The sequence below is a fragment of the Herpailurus yagouaroundi genome, unplaced genomic scaffold (genome assembly GCF_014898765.1).
Source record: "Herpailurus yagouaroundi ecotype Mexico unplaced genomic scaffold, PumYag 28, whole genome shotgun sequence".
NCBI classification, from domain to species: domain Eukaryota; kingdom Metazoa; phylum Chordata; class Mammalia; order Carnivora; family Felidae; genus Herpailurus; species Herpailurus yagouaroundi.
In genome coordinates this window covers 111,057,852-111,072,807 of record NW_024412376.1, presented here as the reverse complement: position 1 = coordinate 111,072,807, position 14,956 = coordinate 111,057,852, and the positions used below count along the sequence as shown (strand labels likewise).

Here is a 14,956-nt window from a genome sequence, read left to right as displayed (position 1 = left end):
TTAGGGGGTAGTTTTGTTGTGCATTTTACCTTGTGAGCTTATTCTGGTCTCAACACTTACCTGCCCTGAGGAAAGAGAGTCACATTTGAGGCCTGGAGTTAAAGGATTTGTTGTGCAAGGAAGAATTAATGGCAATATATATACCAATTCTGACTTTTTTTTCTTTAAAACTACTACCTCAGAGAACAGCACAACAAAGCCAGATTTATATAGTTGGAACTCTGGCTTTGTTGTCTCTTACTGGCTGGGCCCAGGGACCGGCTCTTTCACACACTTAGCCTCATTTGTAAGTTGGTGCTACTGGTAACTGTCTCACAGCCTGACGTAAGGAGGGACTGAAATTGTAACTGTCAGAAGCAGCCCACAGTACCTGGCACAGCATAGGCCCCAGTAAGTGAAGGTAGCAGGTGCCTGGATTGTGCCGAGTTCTGTCGGATAAAATGTGGTACTTAGTCCCTTTCATCAAATAACTTATCACACTCTATGCTAAGTCTTAAAATTTTGGGAGTTAATACGGTAAATTATTTTTAGTTTATGTAATGTTTAGTTTAAATAATAATAATGCTAATTAACATAAATAGTAATACTAATAATGTCAATCGTATACTTGGAACAAAGTTTAAGTACTTTTTTTTCTTCTACATTGCCTTTAATTTTTAGAGCACTTCACAAACTGTGTAGAGAATGAGGTGGGCAGGGCCAGGGTGGAATCACAGAGACCAGTGTGAAGGTTGTGCAATAGTGAGGGAGCTAGGATGGGCACCCAGGTTAGGTTAGGGCAGAGGTGGTGGTGAGATTATTAAGACTGTACTCAATGCTTGAAATTTGATAAAATAAGTAATTTTCACTGTTGCATCAAGGATATTCCTAAAGGAAACTGGCATCTTTCTTTTTTTTAACAGCAAGTACTTGGCAGAGAATACAAAACCACTGTCTCCATTCTTGCCAAGACACCCAACAGTCCTACCCACCATTGCTTTTGCACCTTCGATGCTAACGTCAACACAATGAAACATTGAATTTCTAAATGTGCTGTTTCCACTAACCAGGCTCCATCCTCTCCCTCTTTGGCCGTAGATCCTAATTATCTCATGGCTAACGAACGCATGAACCTGATGAACATGGCCAAGCTGAGTATCAAGGGCTTGATTGAATCAGCTTTGAACCTGGGAAGAACTCTGGACTCAGACTATGCACCCCTCCAGCAGTTCTTCGTGGTGATGGAACATTGCCTGAAACACGGCTTGAAGGGTAGGCCCTGGCCCCAGAATGCAAATGTGCACGCAGCCATTTTCTAGCAATACGTGTTCAAGAAAAATGTTCTTTCTGGAGCCAAAGAATAAGAGGCTTGAATTAATAATATTAATCTATTGGAACGCACCCTATATGAGCACAGACAGGGAGACAGGGATGTGGTTGAATTAAAAGACATGCAGGGCTTAAATCCTTAAATGCTAGAGCTGGAAAGGACATTACGAGTATCTAGTCCAATACGGCAGTTCTGTTGGACAGGTGGAAACAGGCCTAGAATGGGAGGTAATTTGCCCAAGGTCACACAGTGAGTGGGGGCAGAGCAAGTGCTAGAATTCATATCTCCTGAGTCTTGCTTCTGTGTTCTTCCACTTGACCATAAGCAGGTTACATATTCTTTCCCATTGGACTCTTTTCTTCACTTCTTCACAGCTTTAAGTACTATATTGTTAAAGCCTTTTATTGTTATTATTATAGGTCTAGTTATAAATTCGTCCTGAAAGAGGAAGGACTGAGTCTTGGGGAGTGGGGGATTTTTGGTTTTTACAAAATGTTATCTGTTCTGAAAGCATGAATAATTTCAGAACTGTCTGATAATGCAGAATTAATTCTCTGATAAAAAGGATCAAATAGATGAGAGAGAAGTGTGTATATGTGTTTGTGTGTGGAGGGCATGTTTATGTTGCAAGGGATATTAAAACATTGCTTTGTTTTTATCACCTTAGCTAAGAAAACTTTTCTTGGACAAAATAAATCCTTCTGGGGGCCTCTAGAACTGGTAGAAAAGCTTGTTCCAGAAGCTGCAGAGATAACAGCAAGTGTTAAAGATCTTCCAGGACTTAAGTAAGTTTAAGGTCCACAATTCTGCTAGGAAAACATTAACCATTGCCTTCAAGTCTAAAGATAATGATGACCATAATCATTTATTTCATAACAGTCCAGAATGCATGCTGTTTTTATGAATATGTACTACTACAAGAGACTTGCTAATATAGAATATTAAGAGAAGTGTGTCTGTGAGGGATAATTATCACTAATTTAAAAGAGGTGGTATTCATATTAAAATGCCAAAATTTTTCTTATTTTTTTTAAAGTACTTGTGGGAATCAGTTAGAGTCTCAAGAAATCAGATCTTAGGAGGGAGGTTGCTAGACCCAACTAAGAAAAAGAATGTGTTCAATGAAGTTTTAAGAGCCAAGATTAAAACCGTTGTCAAGTGGACCTCAGGAACTGACACTGGGCACCTGCCTCAGAACTCAAAAAGAAGACTGATCATTTTCTCAAATTAGACTGGTTTAACTTTAATCAGATAGAGGCCTAAATGGACTGTGTCCACATTGCGAGTATTTGGACACTTAAATGATCCACACTAAGTTTATGAGGATTTACCGATGCTAATGTGATAGAACATTTTCATTTGGGACTCCCAGAGGTTTTTATCTTCAAATTGTAGTCTCAGTAATTCATTCTTCACAAGAGCAGTTGTCCCAAACACACCCCTAGTCCCACCAGCCCACACAGAACTCCTCACGTAGGAATGTGGGAGAATAGGTTGTAAGGAGCTCAGTGTGCATGTTATTACTGGGGACTATTAACAAGAGTAAGTGAATCTGTCCCACTATGGCCTCTATCTCTGCTACTTGTAGTTGTTGGATTCATGTGTTTCTGTAGGACACCAGTAGGCAGAGGAAGAGCCTGGCTTCGTTTGGCATTAATGCAAAAGAAACTCTCAGAATACATGAAAGCTTTGATCAATAAGAAGGAACTTCTCAGGTATGAACATCTTATTGAACTTTGTTCTTTTCTTGCTATGTTCTATATTTTATATGAGGTCAAATCATATAAGTTTGCTGTTTTTGCAGATCAAAAACAGTTGTTTCATGACAATTTCACATAGTTCAACTAATACTTCCTCCCATACCTCACACACACATACCCAAGAATAGATGTTTATTACATGTGTTCAGTCTGTCACTGTGGCATATATATGGTCCTTTGCAGGGTAGGCTAAAACTTAATACACCCAGAAAACAGGAAAGGCTTTTGACTCAACCTTAGCATTTACCCAGATGCAATAAGACAGGAAGTTGACATGTTACATTAAATTTAAAAACAGCACACAAAATTCTAGATGGATTATAGACACAAATGGCAAAGAGGAAACAGTAAAAATCTTAGAAGACAATATAAGGTAGACAAAAATTTCTTAAACAAGACATAAAAAATTCTCCCTGTTAAAGAAAAAATGGATACATTGGTCTACATTAAAATGAAGAACTTCATTCATCAAAAGACACAAGATTAAAAGGCAATCCATAGAGTGTGAAAGGAGATATTTGTAACACATATATTGAATAAATGATATGAATCAGGGTATGTGAAGAGCTCCTTCAATCCAGTAAGAAAAAAGCAAGGGCGCCCAGGTGGCTCATTTGGTTAAGCCTCCAACTTCAGCTCAGGTCATGATCTCGCAGTTTGTGAGTGTGAGCCCTGCATCGGGCTCTGTGCTGACAGCTGAGAGCTTGGAGCCTGCTTCAGATTCTGTGTCTCCCTCTCTCTCTGCCCCTCCCCTATTCGTGCTCTGTCTCTCTCTCAAAAATAAACATTAAAAAAAATTTCTTTTTTTTTTTTTTTTTTTTCAAAAAAGGATAGATGAGCAAATGTAAAAATGGGTAAAGGATTTGAACAGGCGTTTCACAAGAGAAAATCAGAATGGCTAGTAAACATTAAAAAGAGGGGTGCCTGGCTGGCTCAGTGGGTAGAGCATGTGACTCTTGACCTTAGGATCGTGAGTTCAAACCCATGTTGGACATAGAGATTACTTTAAAAAAATATAAATGTAAGGGCACCTGGGTGGCTCAGTGGGTTGACCATCCAACTCTTGATTTCAGCTCATGTCACAGTCTCATGATTCATAGGATTGAGCCCCACATGCTTGCAGCACAGAGCCTGCTTGGGTCTCTCTCTCTCTCTCTCTCTCTCTCTCTCTCTCTCTCTCTCTCTCTCTTTCTCCCTCTCTCTCTCTCTCTCTTAAAATAAACTTTAAAATATATATATTTATATGTATATACATAAGTTCACTAGCCATCATGTAAATGCAAATTAGAACAACAATGTGATACACACCCACCTACAAATAAAGCAGATCTCCGAGGCAAATTTTTAAAAAACCATTTTTTAAAGATGCATTAAAGATAGAAAAATGATCCCTTGTATCTCAAATACAAATATGTGGGGAAAGTATAAATAATCACTTCAGTGAAACTACCAACTTCTCTTTCAGCTAGGTTGTCTATTATCTAGAGTCTATTAATGCACCTATTATCTAAAATAAAGTATTCAGACCATCCCCCCCCCTTTTTTTTAACCTTTTCTCTATTATCATAGTACCCATATTCAACTATGAGGCCAGCATTTTCTGCTTGTCTCATGATTACATCATTGGATTCTTGAGGTTTTGTTACAACAGAGTATTCTGTGGATTTCTCTTACAGCGAATTCTATGAACCCAACGCCCTCATGATGGAAGAAGAAGGAGCCATAATTGCTGGTCTCTTGGTGGGTCTCAACGTCATTGATGCCAATTTCTGTATGAAAGGAGAAGACTTGGACTCTCAGGTATGCACAATGTGCTCAGTTACGAAGTGCATCACTCTGAGTTTTGTTAGCTCAGAATTTGGGTTGATCAGATTACACCAACCAAATTAAGAGAAATTCTGTGAGTCATGAATAGTATTTGTAAAAATTTTGATGTGAATATAAGCAATTACTTTGTTTTTTTCTTCTAATTTGACTCATTTATGTATTATGAGTGTTTTTCAAATTTTCTCTTGACTGTGACCCCTGTTTAAAATAGTTTGTACAGACTGACGCACCTGGGTGACTTAGTCAATTGAGCGTCCAACTCTTGGTTTTGGCTCAGGTCACAATCTCACGGTTTGTGAGTGCAAGCCCCACATGGGGCTCTGTGCTGACAGCTCAGAGCCTGGAGCCTGCTTCGGATTCAGTGTCTCCCTCTCATCTTGCTCCTTTCCTGCTCGCACTGTGTCTCTGTCTCTCTCAAAAATAAACATACATTAAAAATTTTTAAAAATAAAAATAAAAAAAGAATACAGACTGAAGCCAAACTGTTTAGGTTCAGATTCTGCTTCTTTATTTTCTAACTGAATAAATTTTGTAGTTTCTTGATGCTTCACATTTCTTAGCTGAAATACAGGGATTTAAAAAAGAGTATCTGTATCTATGTCTTATAGTTATTGTGTGGAATAAAAGAATTAGTAATGTAATTCACCTAGTACAGGGCCTGGCACGTATTAATTGCTTACTAAATAAAGCTGTTGCTTTCATTCTAACTCGTTCTCACCCCTTCTCTATGAAATACTACAGCAAATTTCTGTTACATTTTAGTCTAAGAAAATGGAAAAGGAAATATGATATTTTTACCTGTATTAAAAAAATAAGTAAACTGAATAATGAAATAGCACTCCTGAAAAATTTAGACATAATGCATCAATGAAAGTTTGGAAGAATAGATATCAAATTGTTACAGTGGTCCTATCTGGGTGGTTGGGACTATGGGCGTTTTGTATTACATCCTTTTATTTATCCGTATTTTCCAAAACTTCAAGGAACTGTGCATTCTCTTTGTAATTATCATTTTTAAACTATTATTCCTGTAAGTGAATAGGGATTCAGTAGCAAAATACTTGAAAGACACAAAAGAGAAAGAAACTTTAAACCTTAAATTTATATTAAGCATTCCCTTGACTTTCTTGTCAAAATCTTCTGTTGACTTGCATGATCTGGTCTTCTGGTCCTATAAAAGTAAAACATTACATTTTCATCAAAATTCCTAATAACTGTCATGACTTCATTGCTGTTCTGAGTGCCCAGAAAGAGGTACTGTATTATGCCTCGGAAAAAGTATCTAATTTTATGTTAAATTCTGAAAATTCTCTTTGTAGGTTGGAGTTATAGATTTCTCAATGTATCTCAAGGATGGGAACAGCAGTAAAGGTAGTGAAGGGTATGTACAAAGAAAATTAAATTTCTTTTCTCTTTAATGTTCTTCGATAGCATTTAATGTTTACAACAGTAGTGCTTTAACACACTTGCTGGAAGAATTTCCGATGATATAGCTTTAATAGAATCTTGCCAAAAGTATCTGACTATTGTGCATGCTAAGCCCTAAAAAGGTTTTGGTTAAGTGGTTTTCTACTGTGTGGTTCAGGGGCTAACAAAATAAAATAAAAAGGTTTATAAAAGGAATCCCTTGCTCCTTCTCTTGAAGTAGTGTTTGAAAACGTGGCCTTCTTGATCAGAAAATTGCATTCTCCATTTCTTAAAATTTGAAATATTAAACATACGATATGGGGTTATGTACAGTGTTAACATTCGGGGTAATGAGGTGAAGAATAAACGCAAACTCAGCACTGCTTTTACAGCTCTTGTAAATGTAAAATTACTTCAGAATATCCACATGGCCCTTAGAAATTAGACCTCAGAGGGGCGCCTGGGTGACTCAGGCGGTTAAGCATCCGACTCTTGATCCCCACTCAGATCTTGATCTCACAGGAGAGTCATTGTTATAAGTAATACCAGCAAAGCCAAAAAGGCTACCAGTTGTGAGATGAAAATTTTTATTTTTAAATGCCTCTGATAAATTATAGTGTTATACCTATAACCTGAGTTATTAAGGGACTTAAGCTATAGCAAAGGCTTTATTAATATGGAGAATTTTTTTGTTTCATTTTTAAATCTCTGAGTCTTTCTTGTTTGAGGGCATTATACATCAGGTCTGTCTTCTGGTTTCTGTGCTACAATTTTCTTTTCTCTGTTATATGAAAAGATTAATGGAGGGAGGATCTTGGTGTTTCTAATGTTATTTATTTTATTTCTGTTTTTTCCTCCAACTCTCCCCTCCCATCCCAGAGATGGCCAAATTACTGCAATTCTGGATCAGAAGAACTATGTAGAGGAACTCAACAGACATCTAAAGTAAAGAATGAATCAATACTTTTACTTTACTGGGGATTTTGTTGCAAAGGAAGGAAAGAGTAAACTGATGAGCCATGAGATAAATTCAGGCAATACTCGATAAAAATAAATTGAATTCCTGCTTACCAGGCACTGAGCTAGGCACTAAATAAATGGCATTTAACTGTTTGGGTGACCTTTAGTGAAAGGCAATTTAAGATTAGTATGTAATTATAACTCTAGTGATTGACTATGTTCAGTTAAAAATTCTTAACCATGTGACATACCCAGCTGAAACTAGCAGCCTTCTTCGTTCAGTAGATCCAGCCACATATTTCAAGAGTGATCTTGGGTAATCCACTCATTGCCTTGGTACCTTTCGATTAATCTTGTTGGTCCCCTGGATTTGTCATTTATACATTGAATTGATTGTATTAGTTTACCCTCTCTTTGCCATCACTACCATTATTTTCCCAAATACTAAGTATTTTTCAGAACTTCCGGAACATGAAACCATCTCCTCTTTCGTGAGGAGAGCGATCCAAATTCTGTTGGTGTTCTCAAGTACACTGATGTTCTTGTTATGCTAAAGACTGTTGAATAATTCAGAAAAATTGATCTCTCCATCCATTAACTATTATCTTGCTTACAATTCTTTTAAAAAGATAACAATTTTAATAAAGTAAGACCTATTATATGATTATACCAGTATCAGTATAAATTTTGAGTAGTCTTGGTTCCAGCTAGAAAATTCCAGAGCAGTTTAAGTATATTTTCTCTGGAGACCAAGAACTAATAATGACTACAGTGAATTAATGGAGATATTAGTCAAGCAGAAGTATGCTTACATTTGATAGTGAAATAGAAGCATGACAATTATTTACTCTTTCATGCATCAGCTTCGTTATCTGTCTTTGGGGATACCTAATGCATAGGGTTGTTGAAAGGAGTAAATGAAATAATGCAAATAAAATAATTTAGAAAAGTGCTCAGTGTATGGCAAGCACTTAATTCATGTAGTTTATTATTATATACTGTGCCGTGCATCAGCTCCTTAATTTCATCCAACAAGTACTTCTTAAATACAAGCTTCAGTGGCCAAGATGTAACAGTTAAGACACACAGCCACTTGTAAACTGTCTTAGAACCTGCAATTCTATCACGAATTGTGGACTTTAGACAATGAATGATAAATGTGATGGGTGTTTAAATGGTAAGTACAAGATATTGTTCTGTTTTTCAAGAGAAACCATTATGGTTTTTTTTTTTTTTTTTCCTTTCTTGATAGTGCTACTGTAAACAACCTTCAGGCAAAAGTGGATGCATTAGAAAAATCCAACACTAAACTGACAGAGGAGGTAAGTGTTTTGGAAACACTTTGATTGACATAGAATTTAATAATGTGCATTAGTGGAACCAGTCCTTCCTTTGAAAATAAAGGACTTGGCTTTTTCAGATAATGTCTGTAATAGGACATAATCCCTTGTTCTGACTGAGAATGGCCAGCTGGCTTATCTCAGGGGTGTCTGTTATCCAGTTGGACTATGAAGGCGTAGAACCTGGGCCCATCAGATATCTTGCTTTCTTTTGCATGAATGTTTTGTCTGGGCTAGCCTAGAGTTAACCTTTAGCATACATCTTGATGTTCGTTTGTTCACTCAACAAACATTTGGTACTGCTTACGTGCTAGAGCTAGAGAGAGATTTATGTGTGCATTGGTTGATGTGTGCCAGATTGGCAAGCTCCCACCCTCCAGGATCTCATTTTCTCCTTGGGGTGGTAGGGCAGATAATATAAAGAGCTCTGGTCAGAACACCAGCATTCCCTGCTTTTATGTCACGCTGCTTACGAGTCATGTGCTTCTGAGCAAGTAAGTCACTTGACCTCCAGGAGGCCCCATCCCTCACTGGCAGATGAGGGTATTTATACTTCCCCTTTCAGCCTCACTGTTGCTTTGAAGATCACAGGAGAATATATATGTGAAAATCCTTAGGAAAGTCCCCAAAATAAGAATAAATATTGACCTCATTTTCGCTTCTGATTAATAAAGAAATTTTTTAATTTGCCAGCGGCTAAGCCACATTTTTTTTCTTCAATAGCATTAGATGTTTCTATGGAAAATGTTACATAAAATTTTCAGGTGACAAAGACTTTCTCTTATGTATTTCTGATTATAACTACCCTGTTATGTACTGTGAGATAGATTTGGTCTAAATAAAACCCAAGTTCAAGCACTGGTCGGGAAGATGCTGTTTAAACATTTTCCTTCAGAACATTTTCATTGTTACAACTTTCAAACAGCTTCCTTATTTCTCAGCCTTGTGGGCTTCACTTTTGGATATAGATTCTTAAATTATATTAAAACTTAATGGAAACGGTCCTTAGAATTTTACTCTACAAAGCTTTTTTTTTTTTTTTAATGTTTATTTATTTTTGAGAGAGTGAGAGAGAATGCGCACACACCAGCAGGAGACAGGCAGAGAAAGAGGGGGACAGAGGATCCGAAGCAGGCTGTGTGTTGACAGCAGAGAGTAGAGAGCGTGATGTGGGGCTCCAACTCATGAACTGTGAGATCATGACCTGAGCCCAAGCTGGAGGCTTAACTGACTGAGCCACCCAGGTGCCCCTCTACAAAGTTTCTGAAATACTCTGCATAGAAATTTTCTGCCGTGTTTCTGCTGCTCCTCTGTTGACGCAATAAGGCCCAACAGTGAAGCATGGTCTCTAGATCTGGGCTACATGGATTCATGTCCCAGCTCTGGCACTTGCTAACTTTCTAATCCTGGCCAATAACTTAAGCCTCTATTTCTTGATCTATTTCTCTGTAAAATGGGGATGATAAAATAATAGTAAGGTTTTTGTGTGAATTAAATGGTAATACATAAAGGCCTAGACCAGTGTCTGACACATCATAAGCACCCAGTAAATATAGTTATTAATTTTATTCCCTCAGTCACAAGACTTGTCCTTCTGACCTAGATTTATTTTATTAGCAATATTAATTTATTCATTCATGTACTTATTTTACCAGTAACATTTATTTTATTGAAACCTTGGATTTGTAGAGATAGGTAAGCACTGTGTATAGGCTTTATAAAGAATAGAAAAGGCAAATCAGATCTGTTTCTTCCATATGTCTCATTTCTTTTCCATATATCTATATCTGGATGTCTTTTCCACCAAGATCTCTTTTCCATATATTTTGGATTTAAGAGGGCCAGTAAAAAACAAAAACAAAAAACAAACAAAAAAAACCCCTCTTTTCTTTTCCTGAATGAATCAGTGTGACAAAGTGAGAAGTTGTAAACAGATGATGATATAAAAATATCCACTTTTTTTTTTTTAATTTTTTTTCAATGTTTATTTATTTTTGGGACAGAGAGAGACAGAGCATGAACGGGGGAGGGGCAGAGAGAGAGGGAGACACAGAATCGGAAACAGGCTCCAGGCTCCGAGCCATCAGCCCAGAGCCTGACGCGGGGCTCGAACTCACGGACCGCGAGATCGTGACCTGGCTGAAGTCGGACGCTTAACCGACTGCGCCACCCAGGCGCCCCAAAAAAATATCCACTTTATTATTGATAAAGCTGAATTAGAAGGCCCACTTGGAGATATAGACATAGTTTCCTAAAACTTTCTCTGATGTTAAAATCTTGGAAGTACCCATTTGAGGGTGTCTTTGGATCTAGAAAGCAGACCCACTTGTCCAGAGTTAACTTTTTTATGCACCGTGAGGCCCATGGAGCAGAGGGAAAAATGGGCTTCCAGACCCATCTCTAGAAAGCAGCCTGAGCCCAGGTTCCTCTGTACTTACACACTAGAACCAGAACTAAGCAGAACCTATGCTCACTGCTCATGAGGAGATCCCCTCCTGTTGGAATGGGGATATAAATGTTTCCCCTTAGCAGTGTACTGCTAATAACATTACCTTACCTGTTTAGGTGCTGAAATAAAAAAGTCTCTTTGATACTTAATGGTATCTTTTAGAGAGAGGACTTAGTTCATTTCTTTACTCTTAAAAATCATCTATCAAAGTTCTTATGTATCATTTGTGAGATGAATCCCAAGGCATGAGGTGACTTCTTTTTTATATAATGTTTATTTATTTATTTGAGAGAGAGAATATGCATGCATACTTGCGTGTGTGCGAGCAGGGGAGGGGCAGAGAGAGAGAATCCCAAGAATGCTCCACGGTGTCAGCACAGAGCCCGCGCAGGGCTCCATCTCACGAACTGTGAGATCGTGACCTGAGCCAAAATCAAGAGTTCAACATTTAACCACCTGAGCCACCCAGGTGCCCCAAGGTGACTTCTTTATTAAACATTTTAGAAATAGGTATTATAACAAAATATAAATTACCCATGAGAATACCCTTGAGATAAACAATCTTAAGTTAACATTTTGGTCCTGAAAAAGAGTTTACACAAAAAGCAACAGTAGATATTTTTTATTTTTACCTAACCTAGTTTAAAAATACTTTTCCTAACTTCCCACACCATGAGAACATTTTTATGCAGTCATAGAAAGCTTTTTTTCCTTCTAAGAATATTCAAGCCTGAAAATGATGTCCTAGCAGATCATGAATTATCTTATCCTCTGTTAAAAAAGAAAAATAAAAGATTATCTTTTAAATTTTTTCAACAGCTTGCAGTTGCAAACAACAGGATTATTACCTTGCAAGAAGAAATGGAACGAGTTAAAGAGGAAAGCTCCTACATATTGGAATCCAATCGGAAGGTTAACCTTACTGGATTTATAAAACATTCCTAGGAATGTGTTAATGTGTTAGCAGGGCGGTGGGGAGGGCCTCTACTCTAGAGGACTGTTTGGAAGTAGCAAACGTATAGCTACTTGACATATAGCATGCTGTTTTTACTAAGACTCCATGTAGAATCGAGTAAATAATGGAGGTTATGCCAGAGTGAGGCTCCTTCTCCTATAGATGCTCCTTGGCTTCTCTGCCACCTACATCTGTTTAAAGATTCCAAGAACAGGTCTCATTCAATTTCTTGTTGTTTTGTACTAATGATTTGCACTGTAGTTCAAGGTTATATTCATTATATTAAATATATCATTGTTTTTAGTCCATGGTACTATTTTCTAAGAAGTGTTTATCTGGTACCACTGGGAGTTACCATGTACATGTGTTTACCAGATAACCCCTTAAAGTATCAAACTTTTTATATATGTCTATACAGATTTTTTTGCAAACCTTTTATGTACTACACAATTCTAAGCAGTCTTAGATAGAGGACATAATTTAACACATTTAGCCCTTTATGATGACTGAAAATCATAATTACCAACAGTGGCAATTCTGTACTACATTACAGTGATGCTACCGTAGGGGCTGTTGGAACTGATAGAGCTTCTAGCACCTATACTTAAATGTTTCCAGGTTGCTCTGGGTGCTTTTTCTCTGCTATTATGATGTCACTGGCATCTGTTGCTTCTCCCTGAAAGTATTAGTGTCTCCCCACTCCCTTTTATCTTCATACTTCTAACCTTCTGTGACCTAAGAATCCAAATATCCATAGTTATTAAAATCATTTCTAAAAAGAAAGCAACTAGGCTCTGAGTGGGGATGAAGTCGTTTGCTGTGAGTAATGGGTTTGGCTTTAGTGTGTGGACTTTATCAAAACAAATGTGATTTCTCAGAACAGAATTTTTTATTTACTAAGCTTCTTCAATCTCTTTGTTGTCTTCATTCATTGTTACACCTGTTTAACCACATATAATCATTTTTCCTTACTAAACAGCAGTACTAGTGTCAGCTAACGCTATACAGGGTGTTTTTTTTTTTTTAATCCTTAAATATATTTACTATTTCATGTATCTCTTCAAGGGTCCTAAGCAGGACAGAACTTCAGATGGGCAAGCACTGAGTGAAGCCAGAAAGCATTTAAAGGAGGAGACACAGTTGCGACTGGTAAACTTCACTTACGTTCTAGTAGTTCAGAAACCCATTAAACATAAAGGCCCACTTAGAGAGGTTTGATCTTACAGACCAGGGTCAGGAACATTAATAGTGACCTAACAGATTTTTGTAGATCCTAAAAAACTGTTTCTCACTCTTCTTTTTTCTTTTTTTAATTTTGAGTATGTTTATTGTGAATATGGTTCTCCATAAAGGCAAGTTTTCATATGGTTGATTTTTACCTTCACTGGGCATTAGTTGTATAAAACACTCTTAACCAAGGATATTACCTTCTTCCATAGGAAGGGCTAGCTGCTAATTGATTAATACAGTGCATATTAGAAAACCATAGGAAATTTTGGGGGCGCCTGGGTGGCTCAGTCAGTTAAGCATCTAGCCCCGGCTCAGGTCATGATCTTGGGGTTTGTGGATTTGAGCCCCGCCTTGGGTTCTGTGCTGACAGCTCAGAGCCTGGAGCCTACTTCGGATTCTGTGTCTCCCTCTCTCTCTGCCCCTCCCCTACTCACGTCTCTCTCTTTCTCTCTCCCTCTATCTCTCTCTCTCTCTCTCTCTCTCAAAAATAAATAAACTTTTAAAAAATTAAATTAAAAAATATTTAAAAATGGTAGGAAATTTTTAATTATCTGACTCAATTAAAACGAAATCTAGAAAACCCTCTTAGCTAAGTCTTAGCGTGGATTTTTTCATATCATAATATTTGCTAATGAGAATATTGTTCATACAGAGCTCTTCTGTGACTCTTGTAATGATACTTTAATTAGTTGTTTCTGTGACTTCTTTTTTTTAATTAATTTTTTTATTTGAGTGTAGGTCACACACAGTGTTACATTAGTTTCAGGTGTATGTTTCTCACTTTTTTTTTTAATGTTTATTTTTGAGAGAGAGAGAGACAGACAGACACAGAGCATGGGTGGGGGAGGGGCAGAGAGAAAGAGGGAGACACAGAATCTGAAGCAGGCTCCAGGCTCTGAGCCATCAGCACAGAGCCCAACGCGGAGCTCGAACTCACAAACTGTGAGATCATGACCTGAGCTGAAGTCAGACACTTAACCAACTGAGCCCCCCAGAGCCCCGTTCCTCACTCTTTTTGAACCCATATTCCCTATAATGCTTTCTCAGTCCATTTTCTGAGACAGCTTTTGTAGTTTTATAGTTTCTGTTACAAGAACATTAGGTATATGGGACCTACCTTTTTAAACTTTATGATCCAAGCCCCTGTGAAGATTCTGATTTGTCTCCTTGTGTGTGTGTGTGTGTGTGTGTGTGTGTGTGCGCATAAATGTATAATAATGAATAATACTCTTGTAATAGATTTTATATAAGTATTAGTATATTAAGACACCCCTTATTATACTAATAAGTATTAGTATATTAATATTAGTATATTAATATTAATATATCAATGGCATTGATATATTAACTCCTGCAATTTTGATAATATGACAGACAAAAGGATCTCCCCCCACCAATAGTGTTTCTGAAAATAGGGAAAAGCCTGCAAATAAAGGTGCCCTGCTTTGTACTAAAAATTATCACCAACTAACAGTGTAAGAATAGAATTTCAGGAGTTCTGAGAAAACAGCAATATAATCTTAGTATCCTTGAAATGACTATCATTTTCCTTCTATGTGTTTATGGATTAGATCTCAAAACACTTTCTATGAGGAAGATTCTAGAAATAATATATGTCAGCATTTTAAGAAGCAGTCTCATTTAATCATGCTACCCATGCACAGAGAAGTACCTCAGATGGCACATCAAAATCAAAATCTCACACAAAATTTTCCACAT

At 37.3% G+C, this 14,956-nt stretch overlaps 1 protein-coding gene across 8 annotated transcripts in view; it reads left to right on the top strand.

Moving 5' to 3' along the window:
* Window positions 1-14,956, top strand: part of RUFY3 (RUN and FYVE domain containing 3) — an 81,324-nt gene that overhangs the window by 50,493 nt on the left and 15,875 nt on the right. For all 8 annotated transcript variants that reach the window (XM_040481716.1, XM_040481710.1, XM_040481726.1 and 5 more), the window contains 9 exons: window positions 1,078-1,251; window positions 1,977-2,094; window positions 2,923-3,024; window positions 4,746-4,869; window positions 6,216-6,277; window positions 7,183-7,248; window positions 8,516-8,585; window positions 11,872-11,964; window positions 13,073-13,156. In XM_040481716.1, coding sequence (XP_040337650.1) covers window positions 1,078-1,251; window positions 1,977-2,094; window positions 2,923-3,024; window positions 4,746-4,869; window positions 6,216-6,277; window positions 7,183-7,248; window positions 8,516-8,585; window positions 11,872-11,964; window positions 13,073-13,156 — 893 coding nt within the window. The remainder of the gene's footprint in view (window positions 1-1,077; window positions 1,252-1,976; window positions 2,095-2,922; window positions 3,025-4,745; window positions 4,870-6,215; window positions 6,278-7,182; window positions 7,249-8,515; window positions 8,586-11,871; window positions 11,965-13,072; window positions 13,157-14,956) is intronic.